Raw genomic sequence first — 23,726 nt, forward strand, 5'->3', positions numbered from 1 at the left:
TGTAATAATTGCAGAGGTCATCTTAATTCCATGAAAATCTGCCGTTTTTAATTAGTCTAGTAAAAACAAGGTCATGTGATAACAGTAGTCCATTATGAATAGAAACTCTAAATGAACATTTTGCCGCCATGTTTAGTGCTAATGTCATAATACAAAAAAAAAGTCTGTTATAATATAAGTCATAATATATGTAAATATAATACAGCTTAATATTTGATATAATAGCAGATGATATGCAGAGCCTTCATGTCATAACTTGAGTGAAATACATATCCCAAAGCAAATATGTCACATGAAACACTCAAGGTTCAGATACGATCATGGAAAACCTGGAAGTCATGGAATGAAAACATAGTTATTTCCAGGCCTGGAAAAGTCCTTTAAAAAAATAAATCCCAAACGTTTGGGGAAATGAGTTATATTCATATGTTCATTCACAGTTTACTATGGTCTCTCATTCAGTTGTGTCATTTAAGGTATACTCATGTATACACCGAGATTTCACAAAATGTTTGGTCATGGATATTTGGTTTAAAGCCATGGGAAGGTCATGAAAATCCATTGGTCAGCATGTGTATGAACCCGAACAGACATGAGGTCACTTTTAAACCTGTGAGGTCCCCTGGTGGTACCAGTCTGGAGCTACTGGGGCTGATATCAACCTACACTTTTAATTTAGTTACAGCCCTAATAATAAAGGAATGAACAAAACCTTGAGAACTATTTCTAGCTCATTCTTCTTGTGGTCCCCTTAAGATGCAAGAAGAGGCCTCGATGGGCTTCCTTTTCCAATCCTTTCATTCTCATCTCGATAATCGGAGTCAAAGTTTCTACTTTTCACCATGTGAGGAAATCCCAAAACAAAAGACAAGACTGCTTGACTGTATTATTTGTAAAATACATTTAATCCCTTTATACTTTGGGCAAACCGAAGTCTACAAGACTAGAGAGGCTGAGATCGAAGTGGCAGTGGGTCCCGAGTGTCAGCTTCCCGAATTAAAAAGAAAATAAGGGGCAGCGGTCAGAGGAACACAGCGAGTGTCCTCGTCATGGGGGCAAACCGGACTGGGGGCTTTTCTTCTTCTTTAGGACCGACTTCTTCTGCCGCCACTGCCACTAAAGAAAAATCACCCTTTCTTTCTTGACTCAGTCGACGACGTACCAAACACTGATATCACAATACAAGAAAAAAGGGCATACATTGTCTTTCTACAGTCTTCATGATTTTTGTTAGTACGTCAGAGCTGTACATATAAGACACTTTCTTTTTTTAGCTGTTTCTCGGTATGTACGAGTATGAGATGCTAAGAAGAATTTTTTTATTTTTTGTCGGCCCGACGAAAGCTGTGATAATACTGGAGGTTACGCGAGATGATATGACTTAAGAGTTGTTTGTGACGCGCGGTGCTAGTGCAGCTATCTATGCGTAGCGTGGAAACAGACCTCAGGACCAGTTTTTTGCGGTCGAGTACAAGATTAGTCAAACAAAAAAGCCCGGACCTCACGTTTGGTTGACCGGGTGGGAGCGATCTGATTGGCTGGACTGCAGCAGGCGGGTAGGACCGACTTGTGGTGCAACACTGGATCTGTTTGTGTGCACAGCGCAAGTTTTAAATCCAATGCACATCACACGCCGTTTGATTCATCTGCACTGGGGTTCATGTTATTGTGTCTAACCCCTGTTTTGTTTGGACACAAGTAACCAGGGACATTCGGCTCATGTGGACGGTCAGCAAGCTTGATGAAAAAGCACACAACCAATACGCGGATGCATCCGGAGCACAAACCTGCTTCAAGTGTAGATGGTAGGGGTCGTGTTTCAATTAGAGTCCTCTGATTTAGGAGATTGTAGCGTAAAACAAGTTGCCTTCACAATAAGTGTACAGTTGTATAAAACGGAATATGTTTGATTTCTCTCTCTTTTTAGATTAATTGTATTTATTTATTAAAGATCACCCCAAAGGGGGCGGGGCGGGTTCACAGATATATTTTTAAACCGATTTCTCTGTGACGAAGTTAAACTCCCTGCCACTCCTTTTGTTTACCGCCCAGTTAAAACGTTTCTATTGGACAAAATGTTCAATGCAGGTGGAGACTCATAAGTCTGGAACCCGGCCGGACCAGACTGGACTTAAAAAAGGGTTTTATACAACTGAGCACTAAAGACAACTTTTAGACACACAATGAAACAACAAACATCATCGACACGAGGCCCAGCCGACAGACATCGGGTCACTTTGACTTTGGTTCCAGCTTCTAAGAATAACTGAGATTCCTTCTTTAGTCGGTTCAGACAGACGTCACACAGCGGCGTGGTTGTGAACCGGGACACTGAACAGGGTGTGTGTGCGTCTGTGTGTGTGTCTGTGTGTGTCGGTGTGTGTTCGCCTCCTACATGGCGTGGTGAGGCGCCACTGGTTTAGTCGAGAGCGGGACGGACAAGCAGAGTGCAGGAAGGATACGGGGAGAAGGGTCTACTGCAATGTAATTTCCATGCTTGGCAGCCATAAAGCACTGTTAATATATATATTTATATACAGTTTTATACATAAAACAGTGAAAAAAACATCCATTAAAACCAAGAGTATAAGAGCATGTTCATAGGCGAGGAAGCAGTAAAATCACAAAGGGGTTAGAGCACCAGGACCGGTGGACGTCATGTGTGATATAATATCTACATATCAGGGTTAGGCGAGCACTGGACAATTATGCAATACAGCATTCGTAAAAAATAAAAAAAAATAGGGACAGTGTAATTAAAACACCCAATGGAGGATGGTCTACGCTGTCTTCTCAAAGAGTCGACTCAAATCCAGCAAGTTATATACGTGACGTTTCCTGCTTTTAGAAAAGAAAATGAGAAAAGAACGAGACGGGAGACAACACTCCTTCATCCCGTCGCTTTAGTACACCGGGCTGTTGCGGATCCCGCAGCACAACACCATGCTGAAGATCATCTCGAAGATCTGGGACGCACAGAAAGGAAGTGTTGGATTACAAATTGTAAAAGAAAAAATGGCACAGAGAAAGGAAAAATACTCTCATATTCATCCGTTGGTTTACTTTATATTAATGCTCTGTTGTGTGTGTAAAAACACACCTACAGAGACCGACACCAACAATGAGACGATCCTATTCACAAGTATTGTTTGGTTAGCCAAGCCCTGATATTTCTGTGATTTATGGTCCTAATTTAATTTACGCAAAACTCAGAAACTTTATTTTCCGCGACTCGACTCGAGACGATGACGAGACGGCACCGACGCCATCAAGCGCAGTCGGTGCAATATAATCTAACCTGAAATATGTTTGAGTAAAAGTTATATTGTTGTTTTGGCTAAACTCAAATGTTCAATGTCATCTGACTGAAAAAGGACATTTGAAACGGGACTAAATGAAAAGATGGCCGAGGGAATAAATGGAGAAAAAATGTTGCCGAGACGCTAATGAGTCGAATGTGACTAAAACTAAATATCGTTTTCGGATTGAGACCAAAATTAAATCTAAAATAGCGGCCCAAATTAACACAGAGCTCAATTGTCTGTAAAAAGAATGAACGCCTGGGTGAGCGCGACGTGTTCCTTCACGACCCGAACACGCGCGCTGACGTTTATTCTGACTGCGGAACGGAGTCACACCAAATGTAACGTTTGGTAAAAACGGCAGCGCCCAGCTGTTTAAGGAACACACACGGCTCTTTAGCGGCGCAGTGGAAGTCACAGGGTATTATGGGATGGACCCAATACATTGTTGTTGTGGGATTTGTTAACAGCAGTATAGATTTAGGATAAGACTCATCCTTTAACGCAGACCAATGAGATTAAATGTTCAGTAAACAGACAACAAACAGTATCACCAAAACAACATCTTACCTTATATTCATAAACATGTCAAATAATCAAAACACGAGCAGCCATACAAGCCTACTTTAATGAAGAAAAAAAAGAAGTAAAGTACAGCGATGTCATTGAAAAGTTGGCCGTTCTCACCATAATAACTGCGACCACCAGGGCGGCGATACCGATCAGGTAGATCTTGTCTGTGAAGAGCGCGTCGATCCGACTGTGGCAATCCTGCAGAGGAGAACCGAGAGAACCACATGTATTACTTCGTTGCCCCGTTCACTGATTTCTGAGGTCAGACCAGTGGAACGCTTCACTTCAGCTCACTCGTGTTTTAGTCCTGTGTCCTAGTTCTACCAGCTCAAAGCGTGTTGCCTAACCAATACTAACATATTCTATTCAGTTTATTTGTAGAGCCCATTCGCACAAATTACAAATTAGTCTCAGAGAGCTTTACAATCTGTACATTTAGACATCCCAGTCCCAGAACCTGACATCGGATCAGGAAAAAGTCCCAAACAACCCTTCACGGGGAAAAAAAGGGACGAAACCTTCAGGATACATATCTAACCAACACAAACAAATACATCAATCAATAGAAAATATTAGCAACTGTGACATCATCATGAGCCACAGACGTACGTTGCATGTATATTTTCCAGTCTGTGTCCCATCACCTGATGTGTCTTTGGGGGTTAAAGGCCAGTGCTTCTTTTCTGTTTTTAAGATATTGGCGACATGCGCTACTGGACTCCGGTCATTTGAGTCATGTCAATGTGCTGCCAACAGATCACGTTCCCTGCGTATCTTTCAATGAGGACTTTGCACTTACGCCTCGTGTCTCTGCACATGGCCCTCTGAGAGTCTCTGCACACGGCCCTCTGAGTCTCTGCACCACGGACTTGTTTGTTGGTATTCTACACTCCCGTTTATTTCCCCATCAAAAGACGACGGCCCTTCTCCGGCCCCACAAGACCGTTCTCAAAGCAGTGCAACTGAAAACACTCAAGAACCAGTTGGACTTTGTGGCAAATACGCTCCTTCACTTCCTGGAAGACCAGACTGCTCCCACTCTCATATCCGAGTACGGAGCTGGAGACAGACAAATATGGAACACACAAATTCACCAAGTATTTTCAAATAAAATACTTAATATTCATGTGTGAGAACCTTTTGTGGAACACATAAGAAAACTAGAATGGGCACTCGGTAGAGCGCATACCTTCGCATATCACAAGATTGGGCATTGAATTATGAACATTTTGGCATTAGTTGCATGCCAATTGGACAAAAATGTATCTTGCTATGGTAAAAAAAGAGTTTGACCTTTCCATGACCTTTGACCTGATCGATCCCAAAATCTAATCAACTGGTCCCCGGATAATAAACAATCATCCCACCAAATTTCATGCGATTCGGTTCAATATTTTTTGAGTTCTGCGAAAGATTTTGACCTGTTCATGACCTTTGACCTTGACCTTTGACCCGATCGATCCCAAAATCTAATCAACTGGTCCCCGGATAATAAACAATCATCCCACCAAATTTCATGCGATTCGGTTCAATACTTTTTGAGTTTTGCGAATAACACGCATACAAATAAATAAATAAATACACGGCGATCAAAACATAACCTTCCGGCATTTTCAATGCGAAGGTAACAATGCTTTAGAATCCGCTGACGGTACTAATTACAGTGATAAGTACTCAGAAATATTCATATTGTTTCTTAACACATAATAAAGCATTTTAGAGCGACTTATAAAGTCGAGTGTCATTGTCACCCCGTTTCTATTATATTTTTGCAATAATCATTATTCCATTATAATTATCATAGTTGTAATACATTATAATAAATTTCAAAATATGCTATATAAATGTCTTTATGATCAAAGCATTATGAATATTCACAAGTGCTTACTGAGCCGTCAGAAGATCATAGAGCATTTATACTCATGTTATAAACGCATTATAGACATGGGCGTGTTACATTCTATTCTTCTCTCATCTGCACGTCAACTCCAAGCGTTCATTACACCGTGACGTCACGACTCTCATGATCATAACATTGGTTCTAAAAATGGGTCCAAAATGTCTCGCGTCGCCGTTGATGGCGTGGGCGGATAGCACTTACGACTGACACCCCGGAGCGGGGGCAGAGATCGGTCAGGCCGAGCGCGTCGGTCAGCTTGGTCAGGATGGCGGTTCCCTTGCCTTTACCGCAGCAGCTCAGCTGAAACATGAAGAAACAACACGGTGACGACGAGCCTCACACAGCACCCTCTTCTTGCCTCGTCCAAAACCCTAACTCCCTCCTCTCTTCTCATCCATCATACACGTCTAGAAACTGCTCGCACTTCACATTGTCTTGTCTTTTTATAACTCCTATTATTGTTATTTCTCTCTTTCAGTTTCTCAGGCGGGGGAAAACTGGTCTGCGGAAGTTTTCCCTATTCTCAATTCCTCTTTCAAACATTTCCTGTGAGGGTATATTTAGTTCTCCCGGGTATAGTATCAATGCTATTGGTTTAGTTCAGCTCTGTCGATGAGAAGTAGGGCTGGCTAACTTCTCCAGTCCAACGATACCTGGAGTCCATCAGCGTTGTCCCCAGAATGAGGGGGAAATAGAAGAAAGCTCATTTGTTTGGTTTGACTCGCTGCCAATCACCCAGAACCGTTCTTAGATTGAATGCAACGTGTGATTGGCCCACTGCAGCAGCTACAACCCGTACAGTTTGTGGTGTGGCGAAGTTGAGCACAGCATATTTGACGGAGTTTGGCAGTTCGGCGTCCCAGGATTCCACCGAAGCGTTGGAAAGCCGGTGGCGTCTGATGGAAATGAATGCGGTGGCGGCGCCATTTAACGCAACTGAATGGTTCCATTCACAGGACGGGTATCGAATGAAGTCGTTTAGGAACAAAGTTCTCCATCTGCCTCTCGCTTGATACGATCGAATACTTCGGTCAAGCGAGACATTGACGAGCGCTGCGACTCCGTGCCTGGCGCGGAAAAGTTGAGAATATTTCAACTTTTATCCACGTGTCAAAACGCTGCGTCACAGGAAAACGATGGTTCTGCGTCTCGACCCCTGAGACCGTTTGGTATTTGGAGCAAGTGGCCTTTTGAAAAATAACACGCTGTTATTTCAATGAGTAAATATGCATTTAATCAACATTTGATATCATTAGGGAGCCTGAATCTCTTGAGCTTTACATATATGAAATGTTTTCAAAAGCATAAATTAGTGTGATCCGGGTTGGATGTAAATGCTTAACCGGTAACCCTAGTTTTAAAGTAACATCGTTGGACTTGATGGACGTCTTGTGTCTTCTGCTTTACATTAAATGAAAATATTTATAACACACTGTATATGAATGCAAGGGTTGAGAGTGCATGTCCATACCGTCTCATGGAAGACCTTGAGCACGGCGGCGGCGGGCTGCTCGGTCTCAACGATGAGGGATTCTTTGGCGGCCTTGTCGTACACGGTGTCATAGTAGTTGATCATCTCCTTCGACACCTAAAGCGGGAAAACATTGGGCATCGTATGACGTGACAGGACATTAGTACTGAAGACAACACTTTGAAAAGGGGCGGCAACCTCCGGGTCGGAAAAGTGAAGCTAATGTGGAAGTGTTTTAAAATCAGGGTTGACTCCTCTGATCATAGATTGTTTATTTTGTGGTTATGTGAATGTAATTTAAGTTGCTGTCAGTTTGCTGCGAGAGCGCCTTGATAACACATTCCTCCCTTTCTTCACGTTTAAAGCAGACCTGTATTTCGGCACAATTGCAGGTAAAAATCAGGCTTCACGAATATTAGATATATTGGAAGAACATAGATTTAATTCACAACATGATTTGCTTAAAAAAAGAAAAATCTGCCGCTTGTCGTACACAAAGAAAGGCCCTTACTTGTACAAAACTGGCCAGGTATATTTATTAAAGTTGATTTTATTCTAAAAATGTAAAGCCTAAAATTAAAGTACGTTTTTTAAGGGTGATGACATCATTAAAAGCCTCATTTAAAAAATCTCATTAGAAGCTTTAAATGTATAAAATGTTTTTTTAAGGTTAAGTTTGGGTTCAAGACATCCGGTACCGCCCCACATATTTCAACCTCCGGTGTGCGTCTGCAGTCTTACGGTGTCTTTGTGCATGAAGCCCCAGATTCCGGCAGCGACCTCGCAGGCGAACAGGAGGACCAGGCAGGCGAAGAACTGCGAGACAGAAGAGGGACGGGTCAGATTGTGTGAATCCCTCCGGTCGAACAAACATGTTGAGTGCATTTCCGTCCTCACAGAACTTTGCTTTTTCCAAGTATTTCAACATCCAGCACTGTTTACATTCATGTTAACGGGCTCGCAGTCTTCTTGTTCCTGCTTTTGCTGACACACTGCAGCATGTCTTGGCATCTTGCCACCTGTTGATCAGTGGCATAGCGTGAAACCATCGGTCGGGCCGAGTACGGCGTCAACCGCATGCACAGGAGTGTTCATGCGAGGACCCACCCAACAATGTCACTGGGAACTTATTTGATTTATAGAGCGCCAAACAGAAGTTACCTGATGACACTTTTTGATAAAGAGGTCTAGCCCGCGCTCCTTAAAAACAAAACACAGCGCCAGCTTTTACTGTGAGATCTAAAACTCCACGAGGGGACCGTTTAAATGTGACTCACAGTTCCCAAAAGACACTGGGACTCCTGGATGGCTCCGTAGCATCCCAGGAAACCGACCACCATCATCACTGCGCCGACGGCGATGAGGATGTGGACACCTGGACAGAAAGACAGACACGGTGTGGGTGGACGGGTCAAAGCCCGGTAGCTTCACATGAACCGGCTGGAAACACGAGGGCCGATGGGAACGCTGCGGTGAAAGCCGGCGTACTCGACAAGTCTTCAAAGCCCCTCTGCTTCTCAGAAACAAACACCGTAACGCAGCCATTACAAGAATGGAAACCACTAAAAGGTTTTCAGGCCACTAAGAGGCTTTAAAGCTGTGGCAGTATCCTCCCGTCCCCTTTTTTCTTATTTTCTTGAACATTTTAAAAAACAACTCTGTGGCAGCAATAACATCTGACGGACAGCAGGTGGCACAATTTGGTATCTGTGCCAGTAGAATAAAGTGAGTCATGTTCCAGTTATGTTAACAGGAAGTGGTTTCATACCGTTATTCGATTCATCCTGGAGATAAAACAGGTGCTGCACTCGTTTCTCACCCACAGCGGCTTTCCTGCGTTAGGCTGTCAGACGCTTGCAACTTCATATTTGACTTTTTCACACAAATATGTATTATTTCTGAATAAAAGCCATATCAATTGCTTTGGAAAAGATAAGAAAACCCCACTTGATCAGCAGAAAAATCCCCGAAGTCCTGTTTTTTCCTTTAAAGACCAAACTGATTCTCTTTGGTGAGTTTCAGTCCAATAAATATTAATGATTGCCACAATACTTTCCTGTGTTGCAAAGGATTGAATGTGTTTTTCCTTACAGTAGTTATAGTTTCCATTCACTGCGGTTAACATGAAAAAAAAAAAAAGCAGGCAGAGATTTGTTTGGAGTGAGGTCATTTATGACACTGATTACCTCTGCTTTTAACCGTGTGGCGATGCCGCTGGAAGTGCGGATGCCTTTCAGAAGTCAATCGCTAATTGGTGGTGTGTTCGTGTGCAGATGAAAGGCTCGGAAAGGTCAGCTGCCAGCGGTCGTTGATTCTTTCACGGACCAGAGAAGGCCGACATTAACACGATGAGAAGGAATATGATTTTGAGGCCTCTTTGCTTTAAAACAGTGCACTTCAATACAGACTCATATTTTCAATATTTGATTTAATTTGTATGCCTTTAAAAAATAAGTTGAATCAAATAACTGCATGTTTCTCTGCCCCATTTACTGCCTTTTATTTCACATCGTGCCTCTTCGAAAGAAGCATCTGCTACTAAATTAATCCCGTTAACCCATAAAGTACCTCAGCCAGATGGAGGCCGCTGTCGTCAAACGCTTTCCCGCTACAAGGCCGCACATGCCCAGTCGGCTCGGGAGCGCGGGGCATCGCCAAATAGTTCATTGTGGGGTTGGCTGTCTGATTTTCACTGTCGTGATTGTGAGGACGTCCCCTCCATGACAGCTCCACTGTCGTGAAAAGTGATATCATAAAATAAAAACAAACCTTTAAATAAGGCGGGGCATTTTTTGAAAAATAATAAAACGACGTAAGTTGTTGCAATAGTAAGAATGATACAAATAAATAGCATTTCATAGCTAAGATACACATTTTTTGGGGGTTTTCATATTTATTTCATAAGGACTTTTGAATTGTCCTTTACTAGCTCTCCGTCAATAACTCCATCTGGATATCCAACCAAACTGTTCACCAGCATTCGCGTGTTGCTGGTCGGCCGCGTCGGGGAGTGCAGCTCTTTGTGTGTTCAGCCCCAGCATCATTACTCCTGCTTGTCAGCTCTCACACATAATTTGATTCTGGACCACTAACTGGTACTGTACCACATACATCCCCCATCCCCCACCTCTTTCTCTACCCACAGAGCCACTCACACACACACACACTAAGGCTAATTTGTAAATCGATATCTTGGAGACGAACCAAGTGCTCCCTCCATCTCTTGCGTTGTGGCTCTTCAGTCTGACAGAGTCCTTTCCCTCCTTGGACGCCGCCTTGCCCTCCTGGGCGCTCCCTCTCTCAGCCACCGCCCATCTGTCCTCTAGTTAATGCATTTGCTCGTTCGAAATTATGCTCTCAATAATTCCATTTAGTTAAAACGTCTTTTCCTGTCTGCCTTGATTTAATCTCGCCATAGATCCTCTTCCATTATGCTCTCGGTCTGCTCGCATTCGCCATCCATACTCTGCGTTCAGTCTGCAGACTCTTGGCCTTGCAGCATTGCTATGAGACGTGTAATAATATGTAGTAGCGAGAAATTGTTTCCAACGGCAATACTAAAAGAAAGGCCATGAATGGTTCTAAAGCTAGACATGAAATAATATATCCTGATATTAACTGGCTTCAGAGACTTCGTTTCATGTGTTTTGGGTCCGCCCCAGCCTTCGTGATTTCTGGGAGGTAATTTTTGAAGTAGCAGCATTGTAAACAATGCGGGATGTATCTGCACAACAGCTGCGGAGAAGAGAACAAGGTCAGCAGTAGTTCGTTGCCGTTTGTTGAAATAAGCGATGGTAGTCGTAGGGTGATCGCGACTGACATTGCTTTGTTTTCCTCTGGGAAAGGGAGTGATGCATCAGGAAAGGGCACGTAGTGACCACAGACTGTAGAGAAGAAGTGGACGTAGTCATGGTGACCCCTTGGTTTTAAGGGCTGCCGCTATGAAGCATCGAGTTCGCCGTCGACCTCTTTGCTTTTTTTGCATCCGATTAACCAAAGCAGCGACCTGTCAATCACAGTAGCCCCGCCCCAGTCTAGATGTGGGCGGGGCTACTGTTCTTTCGTGTTATCTGTTCAATTCAAATGAAAATACAAATAAATTGTTCCTTAACCCTCCTGTTACCTTTCGGGTCAATTTGACCCCATTCAATGTTTAATGTCGGCGTTCCTTGGGGTCAATTTGACCCCAGGCTGTTTTTCACTGTGACAAACATAAGAAATATCAACTTTTTTATATATTTAAAGGGCTATTTAGGTAGTCAACAAACAAACATAACGTACCTCACACTTAAACTTGGGAAACAATATTAATTCTAATAATTTTCTGGAGGTTTTAATTGCTGGGGTCAAATTGACCCCGAGGGTAAAATATGTTAGTAAATGTAAAGGTAACAGGAGGGTTAACAAGAAGTCATATATGGGAGGGAATTACCATCATATTAACTTAAATCTAATCTCTCTAGTAGTGTTTAACTCTTTGTAGAATTATAATTATTTTAATATAATTCTATCAAGAAAAAACTATTTGTCTTTCATAAAGAGCACAAACATTCAGAACATGTTTCCATCTACGTTCCTGAAATTCAGCCTATTGTGTCTCACAATAGGCTGAATTTCACTGCTCCATATAACATGTAGAGCGGTTGGAGTTTCCCTCGGATAATGGACGCTGGTGGAACAACGCATCTCCAAATATTTTATCCAGATTTATTCAGGAGCGGCAAAGTCCTCCAACTATTGTTTCTTATACAGCCTTCCTTTCTGCGGCCTGTAGTTTATTATCAAAACTGCAGTCACCCAAAGAGCCCTCAATCTGCAGGCTGCAGGCTGAACTGTTAATGTTTTATCTTTTCACTATCCTATTTTATTTTGTCGGTTAGCGACGGCAAGACTCTCAATCACTCTACGACAGACGTGCCGTGACACGTCCAAGGTGACAGATATGGTGCTTTTTTTGTAGCGGCTCTATCTGAGATCACAACCTAGCGGCATTCTTGACTCGTAAAACTGTGGAAACCAGCGACACTGCAGCTTCAGAGACCGACGGTATCATCTACAGACACATGATCGGCTCTTTCTTTCAGCAAAGTTTGTGGCTTCTCGCGCAGCTTCTTTTCTTTTTCTTCTCCGTATGCCACACCAAGATCATTTGTTCTCATTTGACGCACAGATAAGTTCTCCTCTAGTCCTAGAAACGTGAATCTGGAGTTTAATGTTGGCGGACACGTCTTTACTCCCGATCGTGAGGGAATGCTTTAATCTTAAGATATCTGTGTCCGTTCCCAAATGTAAAGCCCCGCCCACATGCGAAGAGGAGATCCTCCCCTGACTCTGCTTCTATTTCGGTGAGGTGGTACCAACCGCTGCAGGTCTGGTGCAGCTGTGGGACTTCCCAACAGTGAGTCACATTGGTCTCATGTTCTGGGAATCGCCTCGGTTGCCCCGGCGACACTAAAAAGTCTCAGCGTGTGGTTTGCTGCTGAACGTGGAAATGAGCCAAGTGGCTGAAGTGATAACTTCCTGAAGCTCCGACCAGCTTTTGTCCTTCACTGTGCAATCAAACAAAATCATCTTAATCTTCTGCCGGGAACTGAATGTCCGTTTAGTTGTTGTTACTTTGAATTCTAAAGAGTCATTTAGAAATTAGAATTACGAGCTCCAGTCTTGTGATTTATTAGATTATGAAATTGTATTGCTTTATTTCTCGAATTAATTGATAGGACGGCACTATAGCACAACTATGAGGAGTATGATTTTATTTATTATTCGCTTTCATGATTACTGTAAAGCAGTAAGCGTATTATTATTATGGTAGCCTAAGTTCTTTGTTTCCTGTCGGCTGTAGGACGCACGAAAACAAAAGAACAAAGTTAAACAAATTTGAACGCAAACCCACGAGGCCAAGTCAAAAACGTGTTGTTAGGCGTCCACCGTTATTGCTCATCTTTCCACACATTTCGTCCCACGTGGCTGGGCGTCATCGCCGTCTGCTCAGTTTATGTAATGAAGGCCCGGCATGTGTTTTTAGACGCATAACAGAGTCATAGGGCCGCACTCAAATAAAACGGAAGCTTTTCTAACCAAAGTCAAACCGTCATGCTCCCGGCGACCATCATGTCGGCTGCTCGCTGCAATCATTACGTAACCGCTGAGGAAACTGACCCTTCAGCTGCTATTTAGAAAACTGATGCAACAACATGACTTTCAAGACGGGAACTGAGACATCAATGTTCACGTCTAAATTTACTTCATTTTCAGACGTAGTTGCTGCGTTAGTTTAGGGAACAAACATCAGTAAAATAAAGAAAACGGGATGCGTCCATTAACCGTCAAACCCGCTGTGTGTGTTGCGGTCTGTGAGAAGGCGAGAGGTCATCGGGTTATTGTGTCTGCGAGCCGTTATGGGTGAGAGAAAGGAGAAAAGCAGAAGTGAGACTCCATATTGAAACGCTCCTGGCAGCAGGGGACGGAGAGAGGAGGGGGGGGGGGAGAAAAGGGGCAGACAGAGATAGACGGAGGGAGGGGGGGGGGGGGGGCGGGCGAAAGGAAAAACTAAGGAGAAGTGAGACAGCGCGTCTCGGGATGCTAACCACAACCAGATGGGCTAGTAAAGGGGGGGGGCACCAGGCGGAGTGAGGGAGAGGAAAACTTTCGCAGAGGAGGGAGGAAGAGGGTGGGGCCGGTGGTGAGAAAAAAGGAGGAGGAGTGGGAGAAGAAGGGAGGGCCGCTGAGGAATTTTTTCCTATATACCGACGAGGCTTTTTCTCCCCTCCTCGGGAATGAGAGGGAGGCTTTATGTAACGGGGAGGATGCAATCATTGAGGCCGGGGAAGAGAAAGTCCCGAATGGAGTTCCTCTGACTGGTGACTGGCCTTTTCTTTCTTTGTTCTCTTTTTCCTTTTTAGCGTCGAACAGCCGCAGCTATGCCGCCTCGGAGGACGGAGATGAAAACGGTGACTCAAACACACCCCGTAATTGTTTGGGGGCTGCGTTGCCGTGTTTCATAAGGAGACGGGGATGAAGCACCCCCCACACTTATTTTGTAATAAAATACCATTATCCTCATCATCATCTCCCCCCTTTCATCTCTCCTCTTCCTCACGAGGTGGATGACTGGCGCTGGTTCGACCAGCGTCTGACGGAGTCAGATGACGAGCCGTGTGAGCTCCGTCAGCCCTGGTCACGAGTTGCTGGCAAACCGGGGCGGGGCCTCTTCGCCCTCACGCATAATGAAGGTCCGCTGTGTACGTGCGTCCTGTGTGTGTGTGTGTGTGTGTGTGCGCGAACGAGACCGTGATGTGTTCGGCTGAAACAGAAAATAGTTCTCAAATGTGAGAAGTTGTCGCTTTCGGCTAACTTATCGACGAAGCAGTTCAATGATGAATTGAACAAATATATATATATTTGATGAATAATTTGATAATCAGTTAAATACAGCCCAAATGATCAGTTCTGACGGATTGACATGCATTAGAAAATGACTTGGTTTTGTGATTCTAACATTTTTGCGGATCAGTACATAAACGTTTTTTCCCCCCCATCACGGCCGGCCACTTTGATTTCATTTTCAGACGCTGAGTTTTAAGCCAGTTTGGCTTCATTTTGTGCAAGAACACGCGTGATTTTGAGAACAAACGGGGGTACGTGCACTGAAAGAATGTGGAGTGCATAGTTTTACCGTTTAAGATTTTAGGGTGGCCTATTTCAGTTTGTCTATATATATATATATATATACATACATACACTGACACACATTTCTTTATTGTTTAAATTAATCGACAAATCTCTAAAATAGATTAATGTATAGAAAAAGAGTTGGTAGCGACAGACCTATTCATTTATATGTTATCGTCCAACACTTCATCTCAAACTTATTCATAATGAATATCATATTGATCTCTGAAGGAGAGCCGCTCATTGTGGCCATTAATAGTTAATGTGGACATGGACCATTGCTGATACATTATTGCACTCTTTTCTTCTCAATACACCCCCTTCTAGTATCACAGTTTCTTTAGGCCGCTTGGTGAAAGGGAAACCTGATTTAGCTCTTTTTTTATTTGTCTTTTGCAGAAATCCACAAGCAAATTACTCGATATATGAAATGTAAAATTGTATTTTGAAAATTCAGACCAATAGAAATAGATAGAATGGGTTGTACACATAATGTGAGCTCTTGTTTTCAGACGGCCTCCTGTTTCCATGCAGTCTTCTTTTCTTGTTTACAGATTGGGTAGTTCAGACTTCACAGTTTATTCTTTGAGCCCATAAAGCGGTCTTTCCACAAGCCAAGCAGAATGAGTCCAATGAGAATAAATAAAAGACTACATAACATAGGAGAATGAGTGTCATGTAACCGGTCGGTGGACAAAGGACGTGTGGAAAGAACCGAAACGGGCAGCAATGTGTGGCAAAAGAGGCTTTTTCCGGGGGGGGGGGGGGGGGGTCTTTTTTCTATCAGACGAAGACGGTGTGAAGACGGAGACAGGCAGCAGAGATCCGGGAGAAATGAGATACGTACTGATGTAGAAGGTGCTGGGGGCGTGGGCTCCGTCCAACTCCAGCTCCAGCAGGTTGCTGGTCTTGGGGTCATGTCTCAACCATAGGGCCACGCCCAGGATGACACCTCCCGCGAGCTGCAACGGGCACACACACACACACACACACACACGTCAGTTCAGTACATCACATTGCATTGTGCTGCTCAGGTTATTTGAGTTGTGTGGTGATTATATTTTCTTTGTTTATTTGACACAGCCAGGCAAAAGCAACCGCAGCGAACATCTGTGAGACCCGGGGCCCGGTCTCACGACTCCACAGGCAACACTGGCGCGACCAACTTTTTCCGGTTTCCCTCTTCTCCGATCATCAGTGGCCGGACCTCTCGATGTTCCTCTCTCATTCTCTCCTTATTCGGTCCAAATTACCATTTTGGGGTTTTAATAGAAATTAACGGCAAAATATTTGGAGCTTTAGCAGACGACGGGGGGGCTGGCCGAGACCAGCAAGATCTCCACCGACATTGTTTTTGCACTCGTGTGCGTCTCCTCCCCTCACTCATTAAATGGTCTTTCCCCTTTTTTGTTCAATTTGTTTTTCATACTTCCTCCTCTAGCCCACACTTCCTGGGGGAAAGCCCTGCGTACACCGCTCTGTGTCCTTGTGGAACTGAAATGTATTGTTCTTGCGTCGTGGTCTGCACTGATAGAAGCCGGCCCCGAGTCCTCTTGTTTGGTCCGGGACAAAGAAATCCTAAATATAACCCGAGTATAAAACGAGTGTGTGTGAATAGATTAGAACCAAAACGGTCTCAGACCCCCTCCCACTGCTCCATGCTCCCTCCTCCTCCTCCTCCTCTCTTAGTGAGGTCCATTCCAGAGGGAAGGCCAGCTGCTGCCCAGCAACCAGATCAACACCATAACTGGCGAGAGAGCAGCCATTCAACACACACAGCAACAGCAGCTCCACAAGATGACTCACTCACTTCAGGAGAACCCCCCTCTAATTACTCATCAGTGGAATGCCTGAAGGTTTGATCACATTTAAACAGATTTCAGAGAGGCGTTTGTATAAACGATGAGTGGAAGTGGGGAGCCCACACGGAACATGGCCATGGTTTTCATGCTCCACCTTAGACGCGACCCGAGGCAGCCCCAGCTCCCGCTGACCTGGTCCCGGGTCAGCTGCGACCTAAAGGACATGTTACGGGGAGGGGTGGGACTCGGTAACACATCTACCAGATGGTGCTTTAAGAGAAAGTCCATGAGACGGCCTTTGGGCAACACAAAAAACATGGCATCTGGCTTGTTTCAGTCAGAGGAACCGGCGCCTTTTTGAAAAGCTCAACGACAGACCATCAGCAGTTTCAGACCAATCGTAGAGAATCGCTGAAACTAGAATGATGAGTAGTTCGAAGACTTTAAGATTTAAAAAGGAGCCCAATTGTTCCACAACCGCCACTTGTGATTGAGAGGTTTAGTAGACGGTTAACGTATTTTATATGGCGGTTAAGGCCAATACCGCTAACACCCCAATCATTTAATACTGCATTCAATTGAAGTGCTTCAGTTACAGAACCCCGGTATGGCTTTCTAGGAATTTTTAAAAAGGGGAACAGTCCTCTCAGTAATGTTTTCAGTGAGCTTTCCAACTAAAGAAAGTCAAAATGTCTGACGTGAAAGAGCCTCTTGTGAGGGAACATGCGAGGCTCCGTCGCATCCCAGAACATGAGACTGATGTTAAGCGAATTTAACTTCTGCATCGTTAACACAGGAAACCCCAACAGCTGCGACAGGAATCCTCCCGCTTAATGTCTAGCAAAGCGGAAAAGGGGGAAATCTCTGAAATTGCTTCAGGTGTCATGCCGTGTGCGAGAGATCACCCCCACCCGGTGTCTATTTCTGCCTGTCGCCACCGAGTACAGGGGGTTGTAGAATGCTGGGCATGCTGGGGGGGTCTGCTGTTCCTATAAGCCTGCTATATCATTACACTACTGCACCCCCCCCCCCCCCCCCACCACCAAACGTAGCCTTTTAACCCTCTCTGTGTCCCGTGTGATTTATGGGAACAGGAGGTCTTCTCCCCCCCCCCCCCTTCTTTAAAGACGGCCTCCATGGCCGCATGTTCAAAGTGTTTCCGTACATCCAACTGACTCGTCCGTTCTGACGCCGCATCCGTAAGAGCTCTTTAGAAGCTCTTAAGGAGACGCTAAAAGGGTTAAAGTTGAGTCCGTGTTGAGAAGAAGGAAAGGAGGAAAGGAGGAAAGGAGGGGCCGCTGTGGTACCTCAAAAATTCCGTTAAGTCACTTCTCGGGAGTTTGGTTGCGCATCGAGTCGGGACTCGGGACTTGTGTTGCAAATGTGTTGCAAATTGCGAGCTTCGTCTTCTGAACTCTTGCTGAAGGATTTAAACAATGTTGACTTTGTGTGTGTGTGTGTGTGTGTGTCTAATCCTTACTGACACTTTACACTAGGGCTGCAACAACGAATCGATAAAATCGATAAAAATCGATTATTAAAATAGTTGGCAACGAATTTCATTATCGATTCGTTGTGTCGCGCGATTATTACGGCCCTCAATAAGTCGCGGAGTATAAAAAAAGTTGATTCGAGCGCAGAGCGGCGCTGGAGAAACAAGAGCGGAGGGAGAGAGACCATAATGTTGCTTTGTGAGAGCTAATCAGCGCTGAGCTGCTCCTCCGTTAGTGAATCTAATTGGCTGCTGCTGCCCTCGTGACGCTGGAAGCGGAAGTCATTTACGTCGTCGGAGTGACATTCACGGAGCTGAGTGCGCCTACGGGTGATGTCATGAACCCAGACACCAGGGCGCTAGATGTTACCACGTGTGTGGCATTTCCACAAGAGTATAACGTAGAAAAGTGGTTATTTTTCCGTGGCGGATGGCGGACAATATTTTTCCACGGAGAAAGGCAACAGAGATAAGCCACGCCCCCTCACCGTATGAGGCGTTTAACCCATAAATAGCCAACTCAGGAGAGTAAACCGCTGTCAGTCTGTTTATGACAGGGTTCATACACATGACCAATGAACAGGGTTCATACACATGACCAATGAACAGGGTTCATACTGCTGACCAGTGGATCTCCAGGACCTTTCCAGGAATTTAAGCCAAATTTCCATGATTAAACATTTTGTGAAAACTCGGTGTATACATGAACAAGTGAGAAGATGTAGTATTTAAACTAACAATGAGAATTCCAAAGCATACCGTATATATTCCGTTTAAATTAATATTTGAATATAAAAAAATTTGCATTACTTTTCCTAAAATTCCGAATTAATTACTTTTCTAGGCCTAGAAATAGCCATTTAAAAACTCCATGACTTTTCAAGGTTTTCCATGACCATACAAACCCTGTTTTGAGTAAAGGGTTGAAAATTACAGTTTTTATTTTATTTATCCGATTAATCGATTAATCGATAAAATAATCAACCGATTAATCGATTATCAAAATAATCGTTAGTTGCAGCCCTACTTTACACACATACAAATATGATACAAATGAAGGAAATGAGTGCCAAAAAAATTCATCGAGAAAATAAATGACATCTTTTTATAAAGGGATACTTGTTCTTCCAAGCGCGGATACGGCACCTGAACGCATGTCGTGTGGACACAGACGAGTGTGCTGAAGCCTCTTATCTGTGTCAGATAGTGTTGGAACTGTGGCTTAATCATTAACTCCCTTAGCCGTTAGACCGAGGTAAAGTGCAGCTATTCAACGCCTGCACTTTGCTTGATATTCATAATGGATGACAGCCATCAGAGATTGACGGCCATTGCGGGCAACGCCATTTCCTGTTGGGGTTTCCTGGACTCAAACTGCCGGCCAGGTGTGCAAAAAACAGCAATATGGGAAGAAAAGAAAAAACGTTCCACGTTGTTCAAGCTAAATGTTTAAAAACGTATCACATCTCTAATTATATTCTGCCACATTTTGTTACACCAGAGGCAGCTCCATATATATTTCGCCGCATTTTATGGAAAACATATGAATAGAGGTGCTTCAGTTGTCCCGTTGGGAATATTAGAATTTAAAAGGTTTAATATATTTAACCGTATAAACATTGCAAATAAGACATGTTATGACGAGTGATATTTTGTAGTGCTTCACTGAAAGTGGGACCTTTATCGAAGTGACCGATGAATGGGACACGCCCCCACCCAGCTTTATTTGGAAGTCACTATGGAATAGTGTATATTTTAAAACAAATAGAAATGATTCTCAAGGCACCGTCGGCTCTTATAGTAACCTTCTGTTAACCCCCGGCCCTTGTTTCTCCTCGTCATAAATGCCGTCCACTTTCTCATTCCCTCCCTGAATTCTTTTACCCGTGTTGTCCAATTGTCTCATGTCGATAACGTTGGCTGTAAACGGGTCTGTAAATTGCCATGAGAATGAACCCCAGAGTTTGGTGGCTTTTCCATAAGCAGCAGCACGACATTTATTGGCTTTAGTCGAGCTCGACAACTACATTAAAAAAACGCATTATTGTCCCCTTCGGGATGAATTGTACTAGCTTCTTATTATCTCACGGTTTTCGAGTGGTAGTCTTGCAAAAACAGAATATAATACCGTGATGACGAGAGCGTCTGAATCTGGTTGATTATGGCACAGGCCGGTGAACTGTTCAAATCATGTGAATAGAAAAATGTGTTTGTTATATTTGAAGCAGAGCTATCTTGTTTAGAATATTATTTATGTTAATTGATTAAACTAAAATTAACGAGAGAGAGAGAGTGGCACATTGCAGTTGATTCGGTCTATGCTTTCAAGGGAATAAGGCGACAGTGAAGTTGGGTCGGATTTGTTTCCAGCTCTCAGCTTGCCTACAATGTTTATAGCCTCCTCTTACCCTGAAATGAGACAGTGACTGCATGTGCACTGTAAACGGCTGACACGCACGTTATACACAGCTGGAAGCTGTAGCTAACATAGACATGCGTTCTGAAAGCCTGAATGGAAACGCATCGTGGGGAAAAAATATTTTCTTCGAAGGTGACACATTTATTTACAATAATTTGTATTTCGTGGACACCGTGATGTTTTTTTCTTGTTTTCAATTTGATTCTAAATGAAATAGCCAAACTACCGGTCCAGACTTCACACACAATGTGCATCCTTAACTAGTAGAGCAGAGAAACAGCGTTGTATTAATTCCGATTATGTTAAGATTTTTAAAACACAAGTTTTCCCAGCCATTTAGGGTTGTCCGGTTGCACAAGGCGGGCCTAGGCCCGTTAGACACGCCCACATTGTCGGTCGCTGGCCAATGCGGGCCGCGTATTTCGACTGATGACCACGGAGCCCACACACAAAATAGTTAGCCGTGGTGAAGTTGATCCAACTCAGCTCCACGCATATTTAAAAAATCTAATCAAATGTAGTGCACACTCATTTGTGTCTAGGGGCAGAAGGGAAACGGTAGCAGACAAAGGGGGGATGGGGTGTAACTTTACAGCAGCTCTCACACGTCAAGAGTCAAAGCTAAACACACGCACATTTTTTTCCATGATCCATCGCCAAACAGAGCCTGGACTCAACAAATGGAAACCACTACGAGCCCCCCTCCCCTCCGCTCCCCTCCGCTCTCCTCCACTCCCCAGCCACACGCAGTGAAATTGGGTGGAGGATGTAATCTAAACAAAGCCATTCTCCAAACCCGAGGGAGGCGGCCTCCACCGCCCACCCCAACATCTCCGGCTTCACAGAAAATCCATGAACTCGAACCTCGATGTCCGTGATTCAAAACGGGTCAACCATGAGCGGTTTTTCACAACATATTCAAACTATCCTATAAACTTGTCGGTTCCTTTTGCTTTAAAAAAAGAAAAAAAAGAAGAAACGCTTCGACTCGACTTCGGGGCTTCTGTTGTGCAAACGAACATGGCGGATGTGTATTATAGTGCTGTAAATTAACCGCGCGCAGCCTTTCTTCTCCCTCTCGGTTTGGTTCACCATCATTTCGTCATAACCTCCCCTAGCGGTGAAGGGGAGAACCCGTCTCACGCGGTTATTCAGGCGGCATACGGTAACAATGTATCCGCGAGGTGTAACGCGGACGTCTGGTTTACCGCCGCGTCGTTCGTCACGGGCCCGGCACCAGACACAAGCCAATACAACCCGCTTGGGAGGCGCTGCGCACCGAAGTGAACCCATAATGTGTTGTTAAAAACAACAACTAAAGCAAGAACAAGAAGGTTGGCTGCTCACCCAGAAGATGAAGTTGAATAAGAAAAGCATGTACTTGATACATTTGGTGCAGCCTTCGACTCCCATGGTGGTCCGTTAGTCGACTGTCTGGAGGAAGAGTTTGATACAGGACGGAGAGCGGCCCGGTGTCTCACGACGTGTATATCGGGGACTGAGCTTCGACTGGGGATTGTGATTTCAGCTCTGAGACAGCGGTAACACCCAACTCCTCCCTCCCTCCCTCGCGGTGCGGTCTGAACCTCCTCTTCACACACGATCCAGTCAATAGCACAAAGTACTTCCGGTAAACGCCTTCAGAATAAAATATTGATTTGCTAACATGCTTCGACCCTATGGGGGAGGGGGTTGCTTTATTTATGTTTAATCAGGGCACCCATAACATCCCACTGTAAAAAAAAAAACCTGATGAAGATGCAGAGTTGTCTTTTATTTTGTTTTTTCTTGGATCCAAAACACGCTGTAAACCAGGGGTGTCACACTCATTTCCACCATCAGCATCATGGTTGCCCTCCAAGGGCCGGTTCTGTAACACTGTATATTACTCCCGAACATATTGTTACATGACTGTCTTTGCATTTGATTTATGATTATTCAAGTGTACAAATATATGCAAGCACATTTCTCTGTTATTATAACATAAATCCATTTAATTAAGCATTTTATTACATTACCTTTTTTCAAAGCTCTTTGTCACAGTTGAGACATTCCTCTGGTCCAACAACAAATCATTGTGAGCTGCTAACAACATGTGTGGCAGATGTGGTCTGTGGCAGTGGTTCTCAACTGGTCTGTGGCAGTGGTTATCAACTTATCACCCCATCACCCCCTTGCCCCATCACCTCTTGGCCCATCACCCCTGAATGACAAGCCGCGATCCAAATCGAGGAACATTGTCAACTTCTCAAATTTATTTCATGAAAAAAGGTTGCAGTTTAAACCTCAGACAGAACCAAATATCACAGAACGCCAATATCAGAGATATTCCTTTTAACAGTCAATTAAAAAACACAAAGTTCATCTTAAGGACACAATGAAATACAACGCATAATTCAGTGACTTTAGCCTTTTTTTAAATACTCAACAGTGCTTTCATGCCAAAACATGAATTAAAAAAGTCCAACCACTGAGAAGTACTTTTAAAATGACAGACAATATGTAATTTTAGCTGAGAACTCTCACTAAATCTATAAAAAACAAACATCGCTTTATGGAAAAGTTCAGTGTCTTCAGGAGCAGCTTTTATCCACAAACTCACAATAAATTAAACAAATAGTGCAATTTAAAAAAATTCAAGTCTAGAACATGAGCTTTTCTTGTGATTACCTAAGTAGGTAAATACTGAAAAACATTGTGCTTTGAAGAAGATGAAGCCGCACTCACTACAAACCTGAGGTGTAACACTGACACAGACCTGCGTCTATAGGAATTACTGATAGGAGAACTGGGGGAAAGTGTGTGCCGCTGTGTCGTTACAGCCAATCAGCGTTGAGGTGCCTTAATTAAAGCCAGGCCGCTCTGTCAAAGCCCGATGGCAAGCCAACATACACCTCTTTATATTCCATTGTCTCTGGCTTAATTCGAGGTTCAAAACAAATCCACCTATCACCATTTTCTTTCTAGCGCCACATGGCTACTATAGCATGTCTTTCAGGATGTCATGCTTGATGACTTTCAACCAACTGTCTCATACATTTCCTGATCCGATGTGAGGTCCTGGGACAGGGATGTCGTCCGTGTACAGATTTG

At 43.9% G+C, this 23,726-nt stretch overlaps 1 protein-coding gene across 1 annotated transcript; it reads right to left on the reverse strand.

Moving 5' to 3' along the window:
* Nucleotides 1–877: 877 nt before the first annotated feature.
* On the reverse strand, nucleotides 878–22,173 carry LOC130192458 (CD81 protein-like). Its single transcript, XM_056412466.1, has 8 exons — nucleotides 21,981–22,173; nucleotides 15,768–15,882; nucleotides 8,524–8,621; nucleotides 7,988–8,062; nucleotides 7,247–7,363; nucleotides 5,977–6,075; nucleotides 3,990–4,073; nucleotides 878–2,966 (listed from the first exon to the last, which is right to left on the reverse strand). Exons 1-8 carry the CDS (start codon nucleotides 22,044–22,046, stop codon nucleotides 2,904–2,906), a joined length of 717 nt encoding a protein of 238 aa, XP_056268441.1. The 5' UTR covers nucleotides 22,047–22,173; the 3' UTR covers nucleotides 878–2,903.
* Between the last annotated feature and the right edge of the window lie 1,553 nt (nucleotides 22,174–23,726).

Source organism: Pseudoliparis swirei, chromosome 4 (assembly GCF_029220125.1).
Source record: "Pseudoliparis swirei isolate HS2019 ecotype Mariana Trench chromosome 4, NWPU_hadal_v1, whole genome shotgun sequence".
NCBI classification, from domain to species: domain Eukaryota; kingdom Metazoa; phylum Chordata; class Actinopteri; order Perciformes; family Liparidae; genus Pseudoliparis; species Pseudoliparis swirei.

Coding starts and splice junctions, on each gene's coding strand:
- LOC130192458 (XM_056412466.1), bottom strand. CDS start 22,046: ATGGGAGTCGAAGGCTGCACCAAATGTATCAAGTACATGCTTTTCTTA. Junction 15,883..21,980: donor TATTCAACTTCATCTTCTGG/GTGAGCAGCCAA, acceptor TGCCCGTTGCAG/CTCGCGGGAGGTGTCATCCT. Junction 6,076..7,246: donor TCAAGGTCTTCCATGAGACG/GTATGGACATGC, acceptor TTCATGTTTCAG/CTGAGCTGCTGCGGTAAAGG.